This window comes from Phaethon lepturus, unplaced genomic scaffold, assembly GCF_000687285.1.
Source record: "Phaethon lepturus isolate BGI_N335 unplaced genomic scaffold, ASM68728v1 Scaffold58045, whole genome shotgun sequence".
In the NCBI taxonomy this organism is placed as follows: domain Eukaryota; kingdom Metazoa; phylum Chordata; class Aves; order Phaethontiformes; family Phaethontidae; genus Phaethon; species Phaethon lepturus.
In genome coordinates, this window is record NW_010543806.1 from 1 (window position 1) to 18128 (window position 18128).

At 41.5% G+C, this 18128-nt stretch overlaps 1 protein-coding gene across 1 annotated transcript; it reads left to right on the top strand.

Moving 5' to 3' along the window:
- Window positions 1-554: 554 nt before the first annotated feature.
- Window positions 555-17225, top strand: CDH17 (cadherin 17, LI cadherin (liver-intestine); the record flags this gene model as incomplete). The annotated part of the gene is made up of 15 exons (XM_010288442.1): window positions 555-631; window positions 753-794; window positions 897-1035; window positions 2231-2389; window positions 3061-3260; window positions 5010-5141; window positions 6011-6161; window positions 6892-7107; window positions 8328-8404; window positions 9859-10050; window positions 11228-11472; window positions 13312-13442; window positions 14740-14976; window positions 16886-17002; window positions 17109-17225. Coding segments are annotated over 15 exons (2232 nt in total), but the record flags the coding sequence as incomplete, so codon positions are not given.
- Window positions 17226-18128: the final 903 nt, after the last annotated feature.

Here is an 18128-nt window from a genome sequence, read left to right on the forward strand (position 1 = left end):
CAACCCAAACTATTCTAGGATTCTATGATTATATGTAAACACTGTTATGAGAGGATCAATATCTGAACAGACAATGTACATGACAATGTTTTAGCTAGCCTTACCTATGTTTCTAAAGTCTAGCACTTCAGGTTTAATGGTTTCATGTTCTCAGCTCTAAAGCACCCTTGGATTAGAATTAGAGAGGACAATTTTCTAGCCCCAGAAGTTACTAACCCTAAAGATGGGAATACTTTATAGACAAGAAGTGATGACAGTACTAAAAAATTACACTTGATTAGGCATAAATAACGATGATTTGAACTCTTATGTGCAAACGAAATAAATTCTGACAGACATAATATATACTTGGTGCTTTAAAGTCAAAGAAGGCTGAAAAATGAGAAGTCAAATTGTTTGAAACAAAAATCTAATCAGAACTAAGAATTAAGTTTTCTTTACAAATCCCTAGATCAGCCTGTTTTTCTGGTTGATTCTTAAAATAGCACACTTGAGTCCGAAAATAGCACACTTGAGTCCGCTATATCATGTTGGGTTTTCTCCTTGTTCTTTAGAAAGTATCTATTTCTATTTAAAGAAAAGGATGGGGTCTAAGCTGTGCAAGAATACAAGTAGTCGGCTGAGACTGCAAGTGAGAAAGTACCCTCTGAAAAGTGTCATCAGAGGCAGGAGTAGGTTATTTTGTTTTGTTGGCATTAAATACTGTGGTGAATTATTGTCGGTGAGCTACTGTGGTAAATTTGTCCTTGTAGATGGAGCCACCCAGTGATGGCTCTCACCAGGTTTGCGTCACAGTAAGAATGACTTGGCATTTGACATCTTGATGTTCATTTATGTCTTGTTAATTTATCTACATGAAAATATTTCTTTGCTGTTCCTTCTTTTTCCAAATCAAGGTGGAAAGTCTGGATGAAAAGGGAAACACAGTGAAGGGTCCATATGCTGTTACAATACATGTGGAGGATATCAATGACAACCCACCAGAATTTGATCAGGCAAAGTACACTGGAGTAGTGAGGCAGAACTCCCGTCCAGGTAATCGTCATAATAATTAAATGTTATAGTTAATAAAAAGCTAGGTAGATTATTTAAACAGGGAGATAAAGTAGGGGCTATACTTCAACAAGCTGAAAAAAGATAAGTTTTCCTTCCCACAGGATTGTACAAAATAAGGATACAAATGTACATAATATAATGAAAAGGCAAAGAGTTGACCACTGTGTGTTGTAAGGGGATGAGTGTAATCAGAAATATTTCATAGTACTTTTTGCTTTGCAAGTATCACTTAACAGGCAAATATTGTTGCCCTCTCCATTGCACTGAACCCGCCCACCCCCATGCCAGAAGGAGTTTAAAGTTAAAAGGTTGCCAAAGACTATAGAGAAAGAGAATTCTAAGAATATGTAAGTCTTTGCACATCAGTGGAATAGAATGCCACTGTAGATATGGGGTATGTGTTTATTGTAACTGATGCTTCTCAGAACGTGGGCTGAACCTTAGTATTTAGGAGAGAGTTTTAGATTATGGATTGCAGTGATCCAGTCCAGAAATCAGGAAAATATCAAAGAGTAGTTCGAGAACCGCATCTTGGAAATGAAGCAAAGGACTTATCCAGCTGTTATCACTGAGACTATGACTCAAGAAGAAACTTTCACTAAAGAATACATATATAAAGCTCCATGGGGTCAGAAAACCATTCTGCAATATTTTACTGTATTCTTCAACTGCATCCAAGTCAAAAATATTTTGAATGTTGCATTGGTGATCAAGAGGCAAAAATTCACTTATGTTACTATGCATTTCTTTTTTTTTCCACTGTATGATTGTTCCTTTAATTATAACTGTGTCACAGCTGTAGGACATTTTTCTCAAGCTGTTTTGGGTTGAACTGATTTGTTTAAGGACTGCAAAGTGACCTTAAAGAGAGATACAAGCGAGCTACATTCGGATGCAGGCACTCTTGATAGCTCTCTGCATTAGGTCTGTCACCTTCTTCATCAACTGGTCTTCACACCTATTGTGATCCTACTAAGCAGAGCTGGTGGAGGGGGGACCTGTGGGATGGTACACGGGCGACGTAACCTTCACACACAAGCATGGCTTACCATGCATTATGAAACACTGTCGGCTTCCCATAAACTGCCTTCCTGGCTAGAGAGCTCTGCTCGAATGGACTGTGTGATGAGGTTTCAGTCTCCTCTTACCACTGTTGCTTCTCTAATCTGAACAGGCAAGCCGTTCATGTACATCCACGCCACTGACCGCGATGATCCTACAACTCCCCATGCGCAGCTGACATACAGCATTCTCCATCATTTTCCCAACCCTTATACAGAAATGCTTTTCCAGATTGATAATATAACTGGAGCAATCTCACCGAGTAAAATGGGTATGTAGAAAGATTCTTGTTTGTCAAAAAACAAGCATTAGTTCTTGGGTGTACCTAGGAATAAAACAATCCAGCTCTGATGTTAAATTCTGAACAAATGTAGCCAGTGGGACATACATACTCCACTGAGGCTCTGGTTTGGGGGAACTTCCTTTGTATCCCACTAAATTCAAGGGAAGTTAGCAGAAATGGAGATTGGGATCTAAAAGTACATTGAGAAGAGAGGTAGATCCTTTGGCCCTCAGGACTACACTGAGTCAGATCTTGGGATTAATTCTCTTCCTTGAATCTAGAAAACCAAAAGCAGTAACATGAAAAATGCAGGGAAAACTCAGCTGGCCACATGATCCCAACTAAACTGCAATGATTTAAAAACCCTGTCTCCTGCTGGGCTGAACAAGTGCCTCACTGGAGTGAGGGCTGTTCAGTGATGCATCGGCACAACATGCGACCACAGCACAGAGATCTCATACAATTATGTCCACACGATGCTGTGCTGCATTGTTCAGAGAAGCCAGAGGAAATGGCTTGCTGAGATTTTGCACAGAGGCCCATCTAAGGAATGAGCCTGGAGCAGAGGAAACAGCATGGTGCATGTAGGAGGCAATGTGCAGATGAACCATCTCCCCAGCCTCTGCTTCATTTCACTTGTCTCTTTGCTTTGCCTCTAGGCTCTCATTACTTAGATCCTCAAAAGCAGGACACCTTCACGCTCGTTGTCACCGTGAAGGACATGGCAGGGATGACAATGAACGCTTTCACCAGCAGTGCTGATGTGATCATCACTGTAAAGGAGAGCCTGTGGAAAGCTCCTGCCACCATCCGCATCCAAGAAAACTCAACCCAGGTCCACCCTGTCAACATCAGCCAGGTAGGGCCCTTGGCTGTGCTCCTTGCATCTCTCCTTGGTGCCGCAGAATCTTTTTTTCCCAGCTAACTGTGAACGTGTCCCCACTGCATTCAACACCAGGCTCATGAGAAGGACTTTGGCATCTCCCAGTTATTTTTTATATGCTATCCTTTCAAAATTATCTTTAGTGCCAGTCTCATTAACTTATTGTTAGTATGAAAGTTAATGGTTTGAAGGTGACGGAGATACAGTCAATAATTAGAGTGACTGGACTTTGCCCTTCAGTTTGGAGGGGCTGTTAGCACCATCTGTGTGAGAGAATATCCCATGGATAGAGGAAACATTTGGAGAATTTTGTAACAGCATAATGACTGGAAGAAAAAAGGGTGCTTTACAAGGCTATTTGGCACAATATGAAACACAAAACTCTTAAGACACCCCAAGGGAGCTCCCAGACAGACATGTGGCAGTTGGGTGCCCCTGCAGAGGTGATGCTCTTCTCTCCTGATGGGTTTCTTTGAGCACTTCCAGCCTTGCTCTATCACCACGGGCCCTCCAGGCTTTGGGCAAACCGAGAGCTAGCCCGTTGAAGGTTATTTTGAGGTTAGTTTCTTCCATCTGCAGAAGAGCCTGGCAGGGGACCAGCTCCACTGCAACCCTGCTGTGGGCAGTCTTCTGCACTTGGGGATGTCTGCTGTGACAAGTTTTGTGTGGCACAGCACACCTGCTATATCAAAAGTCCCTGGGAAGGACTGACATTCCCTCCTTCGGCATCCTGCATTTCCACGGTATTCCTCTTTTCACAATGCAAATGCAAAATATTTTGCAGATAACTGCAGACCGATAGTGATATATACATCAGTAATTATTAACTAACAGGACAGCAGCCTTTCAGAAATGTTTGACTTTGAAAAATGCCTTGGCACTGACACCCTCAATGCCGTCATCCCTTGGACATGACAGGATACCCCAGATCCTGTTTGCAAGAGTAACAGACTTGGTGCTGCTCCCACCAGCTTCAGTGACAGCCCGAGGAAGTCCAGCATAAAAACAGGTGGAAGAAAAACTGACGTGCAACAGTGCTCCTATTTTGGGGTCACTTGTGTATAAATACCATGTGGCAGCAAATGACATGTTGATTCTGCCTAGAATTTCATTAGGGGAAAATGAAATGCAGTTGCTGTTATATAGTATAAAACATAAACAGTAGTACTGGCTCTTCCATTAATTTGGCAGTCTGTTTACTGCATTTCATTTTAAATCAGAAGCACTCCACTAAAGATCCTTCATCGCAGATATTGATGCATGTAAAGAGCATACACACACATACGTGCAGATAGGTACCGGATATTTGTTTTGTTGTTCCACATCTCTGAATTAGATAAACCAAAACAACAGGCAGGAATAGACAGTGTAAGGAGATGGAATAAATTAGTGTCAAGACATTAAAATACATATAATGCTTTCTTCTCATGTATCACCATTTAGCTCCACATCCTCAAACTCTTCCATAAAAAGATAGTGTCATAGCCCACTTGGACAGCTGGAGAAACTGAGGTAAAATGGCTTCACCACAACAATTCAGAGAGCAGAGGTGGATTATCAGTCTGTTTTTCTGCAGCTCTTCCCAAGAGCCTGCCAAACTGCTAATTTTCTGGCTTATGAAGCTAACAGGGATGTAATCTTTTCTGTTTGTGGTCCAGAAACGATCCCTGTTAAATCTCAGTCTACACTTCTGACTTCCTGCCTGACTTATTTTTGTGTTTTTAGGTGCATTCAAATGAGCCAGATGTAATTTATGACCTTTTTGAAAAAGAAAAGCTGCCCAGGTTCCCATTTTCCATCGATCAGAACGGGGTTATTTATGTGACTGAACCATTGGACAGGGAAGAAAAGGATACCGTGAGTAAACACATAAAGCCTTACCAATGGGAGAGACCGTAGCAGGAAGCTGATTATTGGTGTGCGAGTAAATACGAGAAAGCTCACTAGAAGGGACAGAGGGGGGAAAAAAGAAATAAAAGCTTTATTTTTTGTAATTTCTGTTTGGGAATGACTTGATAGATATGAAAGCACATTCTTCTACTACACTGCAAACAGCCTTCAGTTTGGTACCCTACAACATTTCTCCACAGGTCTGGCAGTAGCAATCATTGCCCACAGTGTAAGTATAACATACAACACGAACCAACAATGGCAGGATTGTAGATGCATGAGCAAGAGGTAGGCAGTGGCATTTGTCGAGGTTGGGAGATTTGGATGTTTCAGGTCTACTCCAGATCCCAGGGTCCTCAGGGATCTCTCCACAGCAGAAGCAGAGATTAACTTGCAGTTGCAACTGTAAAGTTACCCTGAAGTTCCCCATCTGGGGGGTCTTGTAGACAGAAAACCCTCGGTACCCTTCAGTTCTTAGAGGAAATTTGGGCACAGAATAGGCCAGAGATCAGATATACTGAAGAAATCCTATCTCTGTATGTGACAGATTAATTTGCAAAGTGACAAAAATGAGATGTTCCTGCTTTTCTTGAAACCTTGTGAGAGCAAGTTCACAGTGCAGTCAAGTATTCAGGACTTGTACATTCTTTTGAGAACGCAGACCTCAGGCACTAAGGGGTGATGGAAGAGTTCTGAATTAAACAGACTGAAAATACTGGACAAACATACGAGAGGATATATCACCTGCATGGAATGCTCCCATAGTTACACATTTAAATGCAAAATATTGTCACAGTGGACATTCAACACATCTAACCTCAATATTCTTATTGCAGTATACTTTCTTTGTGGTCACAAAAGATAAGGAGGGAGAACTGGTGGACAAACCTCTGCACATTCATGTTATTGTGGAAGACATTAATGACAATCCCCCTGTGTGCAAGCAGGCTGTCACTGTAATTGAAGTTCAAGAAAATGAAGGGGGAGGTAAGAAAATGTCTTCTACTCATTTATACACATCATTCTAGTTCTGTTATTGTTTCCAGCTCGGTGCAAATAAAGCTAGAAATTCTGGTCCTAAAGAGTGAAATGTAGCTCTCCTAGAGAAATGTTTTCCTGTGCAAATAGCCCTGTTGTTTTCACTTCAATAATTCATGTGGAAAGGATTTCAATAACCTGAGAACAGACCCAAGACCCCTACTTAAAAAACGCTGTTCCATCTAAAATACAAAATTGCATTTTCCCACAACCACAGTTTTGGACAACTGTTTAGAATGTAAAAAGAAAACCACTCTTTTTATAACTAATACAAGAAATACTGCTCTAAAAGCAGCATGAGCCCATTTTCCTTCATCCATATGCTTCTCCAACATAATGCTTTTGACTTCAATGGACCATTACGGAAATCTGTCCCTAAGTCTTCACATCAGTTATTTGGTTTCGAGGCTGAAGTGTCTGTTGTTACAGACACTTCTTCGCATCAAAACATGTAGCACAGTCCTTTTGGACTACCCCAAGCCCGAAACAGCTTGTTGGGATGCTAAAGGAAAAACTCCCAGAAGTCAAATCATTGTGCCCATTGCAATGTTTTCCATGCAGTTGTGTTTTTATTGCCTCTCTACTCTTTGCATTGGTATCACTGTTGTCAGTGTGTACCTCTGTGGAAGAATAGGAACACTGCATTATCTGACTGCCTCCGGTCTCTTCTCTGCCACAGGAAGTAATATTGGCACCCTGTTTGCTACGGACATGGATGAGGAGGACACCCTTAACTCTCGTCTGCAGTTCAAAATCCAAAGTCAGGTTCCTGCTGTTCCTGCAAGTAATCTGTTCTTTATTCAACAAGACACTGGGATTTTGCAGTTAACTAGCCATTCGTTAAACAAGCGCATTGCATCCAACTATTCCTTGAAGGTGCTGGTGACGGATGCAGGTATGTGACGCCTGTAGTTATACATCAGAATAATTTCGTTTGCATCAGCATCCCCCGTCCTCACTGTCCAAGGGATGAGAGGACACCTGGAGGATTTGCTGGACAGGAAGCAGCACTGAGAGCTGGCTTGCTCTGGCGTGCTACTGCCTTGTTCTCAAGATGCAGGGAGGTTAATCATGATTCATAACGCAAGTATGGAAGGAAACCAGCTCTAGGGCAGAGCGTGGATAAACTGGGAAGCTTGTTAAAAAGTACTCCATTAAGACATTTCCTTCCACAGGGGAAAAAAATGAAGAGATCATGATTGTGGTTTTCCTCCAGAATCTTTCAAAGGGACTCACTGAAGAAAACCAAGAAATTAAACACAGCTGCTCAGAGAGTCCAGATAATGTATTTTAAAAGATTAAGAGCTGAAATTAATCTTCAAAAAGAATTTTGTCCAATATGTAAGTTCCCAGGAGTCCTTTGAGGTTCACTGGATGGAAAGGAAAAGAAACTCCATGCTCAAAGCTTTGTGCTGGAGTCCTTATAGTCAGGCAAAACTTGTGGATGAACTGGCAGGTAAAGAAAAGAGTGTGGCATGTCTGTAAGTGAAACAACATCACTTAGGCAGATGATATGAAAATCTTGCAGAGTGATTTGTTTTGGATGCTTATTTGAATTCCATCCAAACAGTTTTGTTTAGAATATTCCTTAACTTTCAGCTCATGAAACAGGTCTGTAAAACACTAAAATCCAGCTACATATGAATGGCACACGACCAGACAGAGTATGCTTTGAAAATCACATACCCCTACTCAGGTGGCGCCTAGATTTACATAGGTCTGAAGTTTAAGTCTGGCTGTAACAAAAATGGGGATGTTTCCTGATGGCTTACCAAGAGGACAAGGTAGCATAACAACCTGGGGCTTACTTTTTGACATGCAAAAGTGATATTGAGAAAACTAACACAATTCATAGCTATCATTGTCCTGGTAAAGGGATATGGTTAAAAAAAGTGAGAGAAATTAAATGAAATGGGATGGGACAATGCTGAAGAAATTGGGAAGATTAGTAAGAGAGTGAGGTTGCCACTGACTACGAGCAAGTGCTTCTTACAACAGCAGGACTTTGCTTGATAATTTGTCAGTGCTCACTTTTCCTCACAGTGAACTCTTTTGGAGGAAAGTTATTTTCGGCAGAAGGATTGCCGTGACGTTGTTTGTTCCCTTTCCATGCAGTATTCCAGACAATATGTGATGTGCAAATACATGTCATTGACATCAATGATCAGATTCCCATCTTTGAAAAATCAGATGTGAGTATTTTTAACACCGCTTTTGGTGTCCCAATAACTTTTGACAAATGTTTTAGCATATGTTCAATGTCTATAGAATGTCAATGGGAAACTAACCATTTACAGAACAAGTAACAGAGCAATCCACTAGCAAAAATAATGGCAATGTATTGCTGCAAAGCGTGTGTATAAGCTCTATGTAGACAGTGAACATTGGGACAGACTCGTAGTTAATTCTGAAATATAAAGCAATTTGCTCAGTGGAAAACTACATGTACAGAAAAAAATGAATCTATTAAATTCATAGATTTGAAATGTAAGAAATGTAAGTTCTGGAGGGAAAGGCGGAGGAAAAGGCTTTACAATTAATTAAAATAGCTAAATAGAAAAACGCTAACATCTCCCAAGTTCCCTTCCAAACACAATATTAATGTATCCAGAAAAGCCAGAAGGTGAATGGAAATCAAAGGCTCTATTTACTTTAACCAGAAACAGTGGTCCAATGATCCATGCCCAAATGCATACCTGCTGGCCCTTTCTTCCAGAATGGGTGTCAGGCGTTTGCTTTTTCCTCTGTTGGAGGTGCTGACATCTGGCAGAGAGGCCTGCAGACCTCCTGTGACTTTTGCCTGTTGGTCCAAGCCTCCCTGCAGACACTGCAGTGGCTGGAGTGTCTACATTTAGGTGTCTGAGCTCCCACCATACTTCTAGGCAATGTAGGCAGTGGGCTCAGGAGAGCTGTCTGGCCTATCAGGTGTAGGCATCCTCTTGGGGAAGCCATGTTAGTTTTTGTCCACCTATCTGTTGATGATAATGGGACCTTAGGTACATGCAGACTAGGTGCCTACGTAGCAGGCTGTTGACTTTCTCACCTCAAAGTCTCAGTGCAGGACCAGGTCTCAAGATGAGACTGCTTGGTCAGGATGCACATCAAACAGAGCAAATGGAGCTGGGTTGCTAATGTGGCAATGGCCTATGGTGCATGCAGCAATTAAATCTTTATCAGCTAGTGGCTAGGGAACTCAGTGGGTACAGAGGAGCTGTACTGTCGCTACTGCTGTGAGCATTATATGAACGTGGAGAGGTTTCAACAGAGGAGGTAAAGGTTTGGGACTTCCTATATTAGTAGCTTGTCCACTGACAGAGATCCCATCACCTTTGATAAATGTATGGCTAAAGTGGGGATACAGCAACTTTGCAGGGGCTCTTAGTGCCCGTCTTGCAGCTCTGGGCTCCCCTGGGCAGCGGGGTAGCTCACCTGTACCACTGCAAGGCATTTTACTAATGCTTTTGTACGTCTCTCTAATCTGCTTATGTCTCTGCTGTGAAGTGCACCCACCGCTTCGCTCCTTCACACGGCTGCTGTGGGTTAAAATACATACGTGCTTGTGGGTGGCAAGCTTGTTGTAGCGCTCAAGTTTTTATCTGCAGATGGTGCTTTGTGTGTCATGTTTCAACGATCTCTCTTTCCTCAGTATCACAATGTGACTGTTGCAGAAAATCTTCCAGTAGGAACAGTGATATTAGAAATTCAAGCTACTGATGGAGATGAGCCTGCCACAGGGAGCTCCTACATCATTTACCAAGTGAAGGAAGGAGATCCAGACAACACGTTCATCATAGAGACAGATATTGAAACCAACCGAGGGTTCGTCAAGATTAACAAGGTGAATAGATGGGTTTATTCTTCTCCTTTATATATATATATATATACATTCTATTTGTCATAAACATAAACTGCCCTGGTGATGACTTGCAGAGGGGGTTGTTGGCTGGTGGTGGTGTGAGGACACCCTAAGCATGGAGAACACTGCAGGAGGCCCCACTCTTGAGCTCAGGCGCTGTGCCTGGGCAGTGCTCAGGCACACCTCTCCTCCTGCCTTTGCTGTCCCCTGCCCACCCACCACCATCAGCAGCTCCCTCCACTGGCTCTACTGCTGGCCCCTTCTCCAGCAGAGCAGGCTTTGACCAATGAAGTAGGTCTTTATGCACCATAAAGAAAAAAATGGCATTATTTGAGTGATTTTGCAGCAGTGTTTCTGGAAAAGAGAAAGCCAGCTAAATGCTTCTATGGGCTGTGGTAGTGGTGTTGGGCTGTCATTGGGCACATCCTCCTTCTGCTGCTGTTCTGGCCTGTTGGTGGCAAAAGCCATGGGAGCAATGGGAGCTGCAAGTGAGACCAATATGTCAGGATGAAAAGGCAGTTTGTTCCTAATGAAGCAAACATCAGCTGCAACAAAGCCAGGGTCAGCGCGTGCTGTGATGGGTGATGCAACCCATACGTTGAATGCTGATGCTGAAGACAGGAATACAAGGAACACTTTCTTCTGTGTCCATGAATTTAAATCATTTTCCAAGGGGTGACATGTTGTTTGCATCCAGTTCACCTGCCGCCAGCTGGGCCAAAGGCAGGCGGATGCAATGTTTGGTAGATGATCTTCAGGCTCAACCTCAGCATTATTTTTTCCCAAGGAGGCCATTGTGAGAAACTCTGCAGTGTAACAACCCTCGCATGACTTTTGTCACCCGGAGGTCACCCGAGGCCTTCTCGTACAGAGCTATAAATACTATTGCTGTAAACAGGATATAGTTATTAAACTTAGTCAGACAGGTGGCAACAGTATTAGGAAATGCAGTTGCTGAGGAGGCCTCCAAATGGGCATATGGTTTCATTTAGATTGACCATTCCCAGTGTCATTTTGCTCCTGACAGCTGTTATTTTGTCTGTATCTGGGATACAGTCTCCTCTTTGAGAAGACGGGGACTTTGTGGTTTCCCATAGGAGCTCCCCAGGGCAGTAGGACCATTGCTTAAAGCACCCTTTTTTTTTTTTAATTTATCCAGGCTCTTGATTTTGAAACAGCTCCGGTGTACAACCTGGTGATCAATGCCACAAACCCTGAACCGTTGGTGCCAGGCGTGCAGTACAACTCAAGCTCCCTTACCTTGTTTAAAGTTTTCGTAACAAATGTGGATGAGCCACCTGTTTTCCACAAGACAGTTTATAAAGGAGAAGTGTCTGAAGACATTCCTGTCAATACCCTGGTCATGATGGTGGAGGCCTATGATCCTGAGGGGGATACTGTACGGTAAAGAAGAGTGACCATGATCTATTTATTAAATTTAGGCTTTAGAAAATTGTTCTAAAAGAGGTACAAGGAAAACATGCCCAATATTTAGCATGTAGGAAAAGACTTTTTTACAAAACTCTCATCTCCTAGTAGAGGTGGAGGTGTGGTGGGGTGATGGCTGGTGACTTACCTGCAGCAGACTTCTGGGCAGTGCTTTTCTAACCAGCTTTCTCTCTGTTCTGTGAAAAACATCAGCCAGGGGAGCCCTGGAACCAGGAAACTAAAATGTCTATCTCCAGCAAAAAGGCAGAGCTGGTTGAGAATAACAGGGTTTCCATACCCATAATGCCTTTAACGAATGAATGAATCACATACTGCGTACCCCTAGGAATCATTAAGACAGTAGCTGCTTTTCATGTTGCACAGGAAACCGCACAGGGCGTTTTCTCCACCAAAACACACAACCTGTAGTGAAGCTCAAGTCTATAACTGATTATTAATTAATTTTATTTTCCAACTGCCAAAGACGATATGCCTGTTTCCACTGCGGATGCAAAGCTCTGTGCAAGACAACTCCTATGCTTGTTGAGTGGGATGCAAAACCTGCAAACTGCCTCATTTGGTGGCCCAATGCCATACTGTATGGTCAAGTCACCTTGGGTCTCTGCCAGCTCATGGATCTATGCACAGTGCTGTGTTGCGTGGTGTAAATGTACCTTACACAGTAGAGTCAGACAGACGAATTATTTATGGCTCTTGTGCACAATTCCCAGCTGGGATGCTGAACAGATCAACCCCAAAAAAACAACCCTTGAAATTTAACTAAAATTCAGCAAAACACCACGTAGTTAATGGAGTTGCAGAATATGACCGTTAGGCCTCCCATGGATTTTAATTCCCAGAGGTTTCTGATCTGGCTTTCTACTTTCCCCTAACTTTTGGGAACTTAGCATGTTTGGCCTTCTGTCAAACTGGTTTGAAAGTGAGCCACATAGTCCAGAAGCTCTGGGGGATGATGACAGAGACAGATGATAGGAATTCATATTTACATAAACCACATTTCTGCTAAAAAATAGGTTAAAGTACACAAAATAAAAAGTATAAAAAGTAAAAGATGTACAAGCATGTCAGCATGCTGTTTTTAATGCAAGGGGTACTGAAAGAACAAAAGTGTTGAATGAGAAGGTCAGGTCACATCTACTCAAGCAAATGCCTGTGCTTTGACTGGGTCATATGTTCATGGTTAAATTTGTATAAGTAAATACCCAGAGAACTTGGGTTTTTTTTAAACAATAATATAAAGGCAATTATGTGGTGATGTTTAAAGTACTCTCTGTTCCAAGGCTGCCTGATGGTAATTACAGGCTGCTCCAGACTGGCAGCAGGTGACCACTATAGTCTAGCTCAGGGTCCTGGCCCCTTGCTGATCCAAAAAAGGGGTCTGCACTACTTCCTCTCTCCCCCAGCCTTTGGCTTATGCCCCCATCAAAATGAAGGCATGGAAGATGTGATGGGGAGAGAGGGACATGGGGTTGGGACAGAGTGCACTTCTGGACCAAAAGTTCGGGAGCACCCCAGATTCCCCAGTTAGGAGGAAGATAGAGTTGCAGTACACAGGCTGGAGAAACGGTGGCATTCCCACAGTCCTGCCCTCGCTCTTCTCAATGATTTTGGCCTCCATTACTCTGTCTGTCTCTCCTGGTTGGCTGTAGTACTGGGACTCTTCCAAGAACCATCTCTTTGAGTACAACTGTAATCAAGCTGCTTGCCTAAAATCAATAAAGAAGTATTTGCTTTGTCATCAGTTTTTCCTGATTTGGACTCATATATGTGACTTTTTCTTATTTCTTTCCAAAGATACTCCCTAGAAGGTGACATGAGGAAATGGCTGAGGATTGATTCAATCACTGGGCAGATACACACTGCTTCCACTTTGGATCGAGAACAGCAAGAAATGTACACGGTTGATGTTGTTGCATCAGAACTAAGTAAGTGATGAAACAACTACATATACACACAGCGGAATCTGATGCCCTTACTGCTTTATGAGGAATTATCGTACCTCCCATGTGTAAACCCATGAAAAGTATAGGAACATGTGATGTATCCTTAGAAGTATAAATTTCTTAAGACCTTAACTTTCTTAAAAGAAATCTTGATGTTGTTGATAATGAGGATTAAAATAGCTTTCATGAAGTTAGCTATCATACGCCGTTATATTTGTTTGAGCCACATGGCATATAGAGAAGGTTAGAATTTTTTCAGTGTTTTTGGCATCAATGTTTTCTGCTACTTTTTCCTCTATAGCTATGAAGATTTTAGTCTTTCTTTGCAGGTATGTTTAAGCTTCCTGAAAACATACCTGAAGCATAACTTGCAACCTTGTACAGAACTTCATTTTATTATGAATAGAACCAATACACTAGTTAGTCTGAAAGATATTAGGGCACCTAGTTCCAGCCATTAGAATCTTTCACATAGTCCATCTGGGGAGATTTCATTATGTGATTTATATTGAATAGGGGTTAAAAACTCTGAACTATAACTGATTGAATGAGGTATAAATCTAGATTTCCCTTAATAAACACAGATAAATAATAAATAAAAAATATAAATATATAAATATATGTTATATAATATAAATGTTTTATATTAAAAATATATGTATATTTATATAAGTATAAACAATAATGCTAGCCACTGTACTGGGGGTTATAGATAATGATGCAGATTGTGTATGTCAGGAAAAAGGAGTGCTTCCTTGAGCATAGAGATGGAGTGGGGCTGTTCCTGCAGGAACAGACTGGAGAAGTGACAGGGCTCTGAAAGGTCTTCTTGGGCCCTTTGTCTTGGCCCCAAGGCAGAATATTGACTTTCATTTCCTTTACATAGAAAAGAGATGGGAAACTTAAGGAGTTTCATGCTTAAAAGAGTGCTCCAAAGAGCACTGCTCAACTTGGATGTGACTGCTTACCAGATATGATGGGTGTGACTGCTTATTAGATACAATGTCTACTGTACCATTGTCTATCTGCCTCCTTTCACTTGCTAGTGTTCTTTAGTTAGCAAGAGTTGGGGGTAAATAAACCATACTTTTGAAAAAGTGGTGGCAGCTACCATGAGTCCCTCAGGACCTCCTGAGACCTTGCCTCTGCAACCTGCAGACAGAGTACCATCTCCCACTGCCTGCCTGATGGTGCACCTATACAATAGCTGCAAATGCAACAACCCAGCGCGTTAAGTCCAAGATGTGCCTGTAACTTTGCATTCTGTTAAACTCAACAGAAAATGCAGCTCAGAAATCCAAAGCAACCTTGATACTACACCTAATTGATGTGAATGACAACCCTCCACAGTTAGCTATGGATTATCCTCCTTTCTTCTGCCACCCACTCAGTGGAGGAGAGAAGGCTTTAATTCAAGCTACTGATGCTGACGAACAGTTGTATTATTCAACATTTTCTTTTTCTCTCGTGGATTATATGAATACAAGAAATAACTGGGAAATCTCAAAAGTCAATGGTAAGTTAATAAAACTATTCTTACAATGATATAGGACTCTCTAAGTACTCTGGGAAATATAAAGAAATATTGAATTCCTTTTCATTCCTAGTAGTGCATATAGAAAAAAATTAGGTTGTTGAGAAATTACGCATATTTTTGCATGTATTTATTTGAACACCTAAGTCATTAATATTTTTTTTCAAGAGATTACATCTAGTATGTCACAAGCTAAAATTTCACTAGTACTTATGAGAGAAGAGACATGTAAGAATAAAATGTACTGTGTGCTTAAATGAATACAAACCGCTTCTGCTAAAGAAATAAAACAGTTTGCAAACTATTTCTGATACTGCATGTGCAAAAGGGAATCATGCCTCACAAACCAACTGGAGTTCTTTGAAGGGGATTAGTAAGCACATGGGTAAGTGCTTGGCCAGTAGAGCCTGTCTGAATTCCTAAAAGACGTTTGATGAAATGTCCCACTAGAGAAAGGTGGGTTGCCACAATGTGAAAAGGACAAGTTTTGAAAGGATAAATAGTAATTTAAAATTCAGAAGTTGGAGTAAATGGTCAGCTCTTGCACTGCAGGCTGTTCATGTACAGTTTTAACAAAGGGGCTTTTGCTAGGACCTGTGTAGGTCAATAAATATGGGTGTGCAATGAGGAGTTATTTGAGTAGGAACGAAGTGTGAAGAATTGCAGGACATCCTTGCAAGACCGAGTTGATTGAACAATATGGCAAATTCAAATGAAACCCAGACCCCCAAATTCACATTTGAAATCATGGGTGCTGAGCTGGCATGAGCCAAGAGTGAGACCTGTAAGCAGTCCCATGAAAATGTGAGATCAAATTATTAGTAGTGTTCAGAAATGCAGATCAAATATTGGGAATTACTAGGAAAGGACCAGAGAATAAATTAGAGAACATCACTATGCCCCTGTATAAATCCATGATTTGTTAAAACCTTGAACTCTGGTCTCTCCATCTCCAAAAAGATATAGTAGAACTGGAAACAGGTTCAGAGAGGGTCACAAGGATAACCAGGGTTATGGAGTAGTCTGATATAAGGAAGTGTATGGAAGCAGCAAGGTAAGCTACTACTTTTTAGTTTGGAAGAGAGTAGGGAAAAAAATACAATAGAGGTCTATAAAATCATGAAGGTCAGCGTGGTCAGATGTTCATCATTTGCCTTCTCTTCCAGTACACAAACGTGGGAGCCTCAAATGAAGCTTATGGGAGTTACTTCCAGTGCAGATAGCAGGAGGTAGTTGGCTGTGGAACTTGTTGCTATAGGGTGTTGTGTATGCAGAAAGTTTCTACAAGTTCAAAGCAAGAAATTACATCTCGCTCAAGAAGTCCTTGAGCTGAAAATGGTTGAAGGCTGGGAGAACATTAGGAGAAACTAAAATGCATGCTTGCTTTTTTATGGTAATCTCCACTTGTTCTAGAGACAAAATACTGACATCGATAGACCTTTGGTCTGATCCCAATGGCTGTTTGCAGTCTTACTTTTCCAAGTTTTAAAGAGTTTTAGATATGACAGTTTAAATGCACTAGAAGGATAATCTGTCCTACTAAGTATCTTGGGAACAATTTAAGTTGGTTATGACTTCTATGAGTATGAGGGGATATTCTTGATTTAGATGTCATGCTATCAGTGTAGCACTGCCCAAGGTCAGATTTGGCCTGCTGTAGAAATTAGGAAGGAAATTCTCTGACCATGTTATGCTGAAAGCCAGACTAGACATTCAGAGAGTCCTTTTTGACTTAATGTCTGCAAACCAGTGAGACCTGGGAAGACCTGGGGGAAAACAGAACTACCATCATGTGCAAAGCAGCCTTAAAAAAGAGCATTTGTTGCTGGTATGAACGTTGAGCTGAATTTCTTTCTTGTGCTGACATGAATGTCCCATTTCCTACTTACAGCTACTCATGCTTACCTCTCTCCGAAACATGCTAACTTTGAAGAGAAGGTGTATAATGTTCCAGTAATAATTAATGACAATGGAAAACCACCTTTGGAAAGAAAAGTGAATCTTGAAGGTATACTATGCACAGAACTATCCATTTCAAGACAACAGTTACATTTATGAACAGTCAAACTGGACTACTAAACTCCTCAATAACCTCATGGCATTTCTTTTTGCAGTAAACATCTGCAAGTGTTCAAGTGAAATGTCGTGCTTTATTGAAGTACAGCGTGAGCACTTCTGGCCAACCACCAGCCAGGCAATTGGGATTCTTATTGGGGTCCTGCTTATCATTGGTAGGTCACTTTTTCTTGGTTGATATGAAGCCAGGTCTCCAAGATATGATGGTGTTGCTGCATTTCTGACACTGATTCACTTGATGGGTGAAGATATGTCATGAATGTTGCAGAATGAGCAAAAGAGGGAAGGCCTCATGTTTTTGTATCATGATTGCTGCAAATTTCTAAGTTTTTGGTCATAGCAATAACTGCATGCATGTACAGTGGCACAGCAATTAGCTACGACAGAAGAAAATGCTGTAGCATATTGTCATTTCATTGTTACCTACAGCCTTTTTCCTGTCAGAGAGGGGATTGGAGCCTTGTCTTTGGCTTCCAGATTATAGTGGAAATAGTGAAGCATCCAGGGATGCCATGCTTACTATGTCTGTACCTGTAGCTTACAATTATGATTTTATTCACCTATTTCAGCTTTGTAGGTTTCCATTTTTCATAGGGAGAATTGCTTTGAGCTGTGGGAAACTGGCATTTACATGAACAAAGTACAGTTATATTGTTAAGCAGTACCGAACAGTATTATCTTCTTATAGGCATGAGCTGATGCAAAGCTGATGCAACTTCAACGAGTAGCTTAAAACTCTTTCCAAAACAAGACAAAATCTTTTTTTATATCAGAATAGAATAGCATAGCATAGCATAGCATGCAACAGAATCGTTCCGTTGGAAGGAACCTACAACAATCATCTAGTCCAACTGCCTGACCACTTCAGGGCTGACCAAAAGTTAAAGCATGTTATTAAGAGCATTGTCCAATTACTTCTTCAACACGGACAGGCTTGGGGGATCAACCACCTCTCCAGGAAAACTGTTCCAGCGTTTGACCACCCTCTCGGTAAAGAAATGCTTCCTACTGTCCAGTCTAAATCTCTCCTGACACAGCTTTGAACCATTCCCACACGT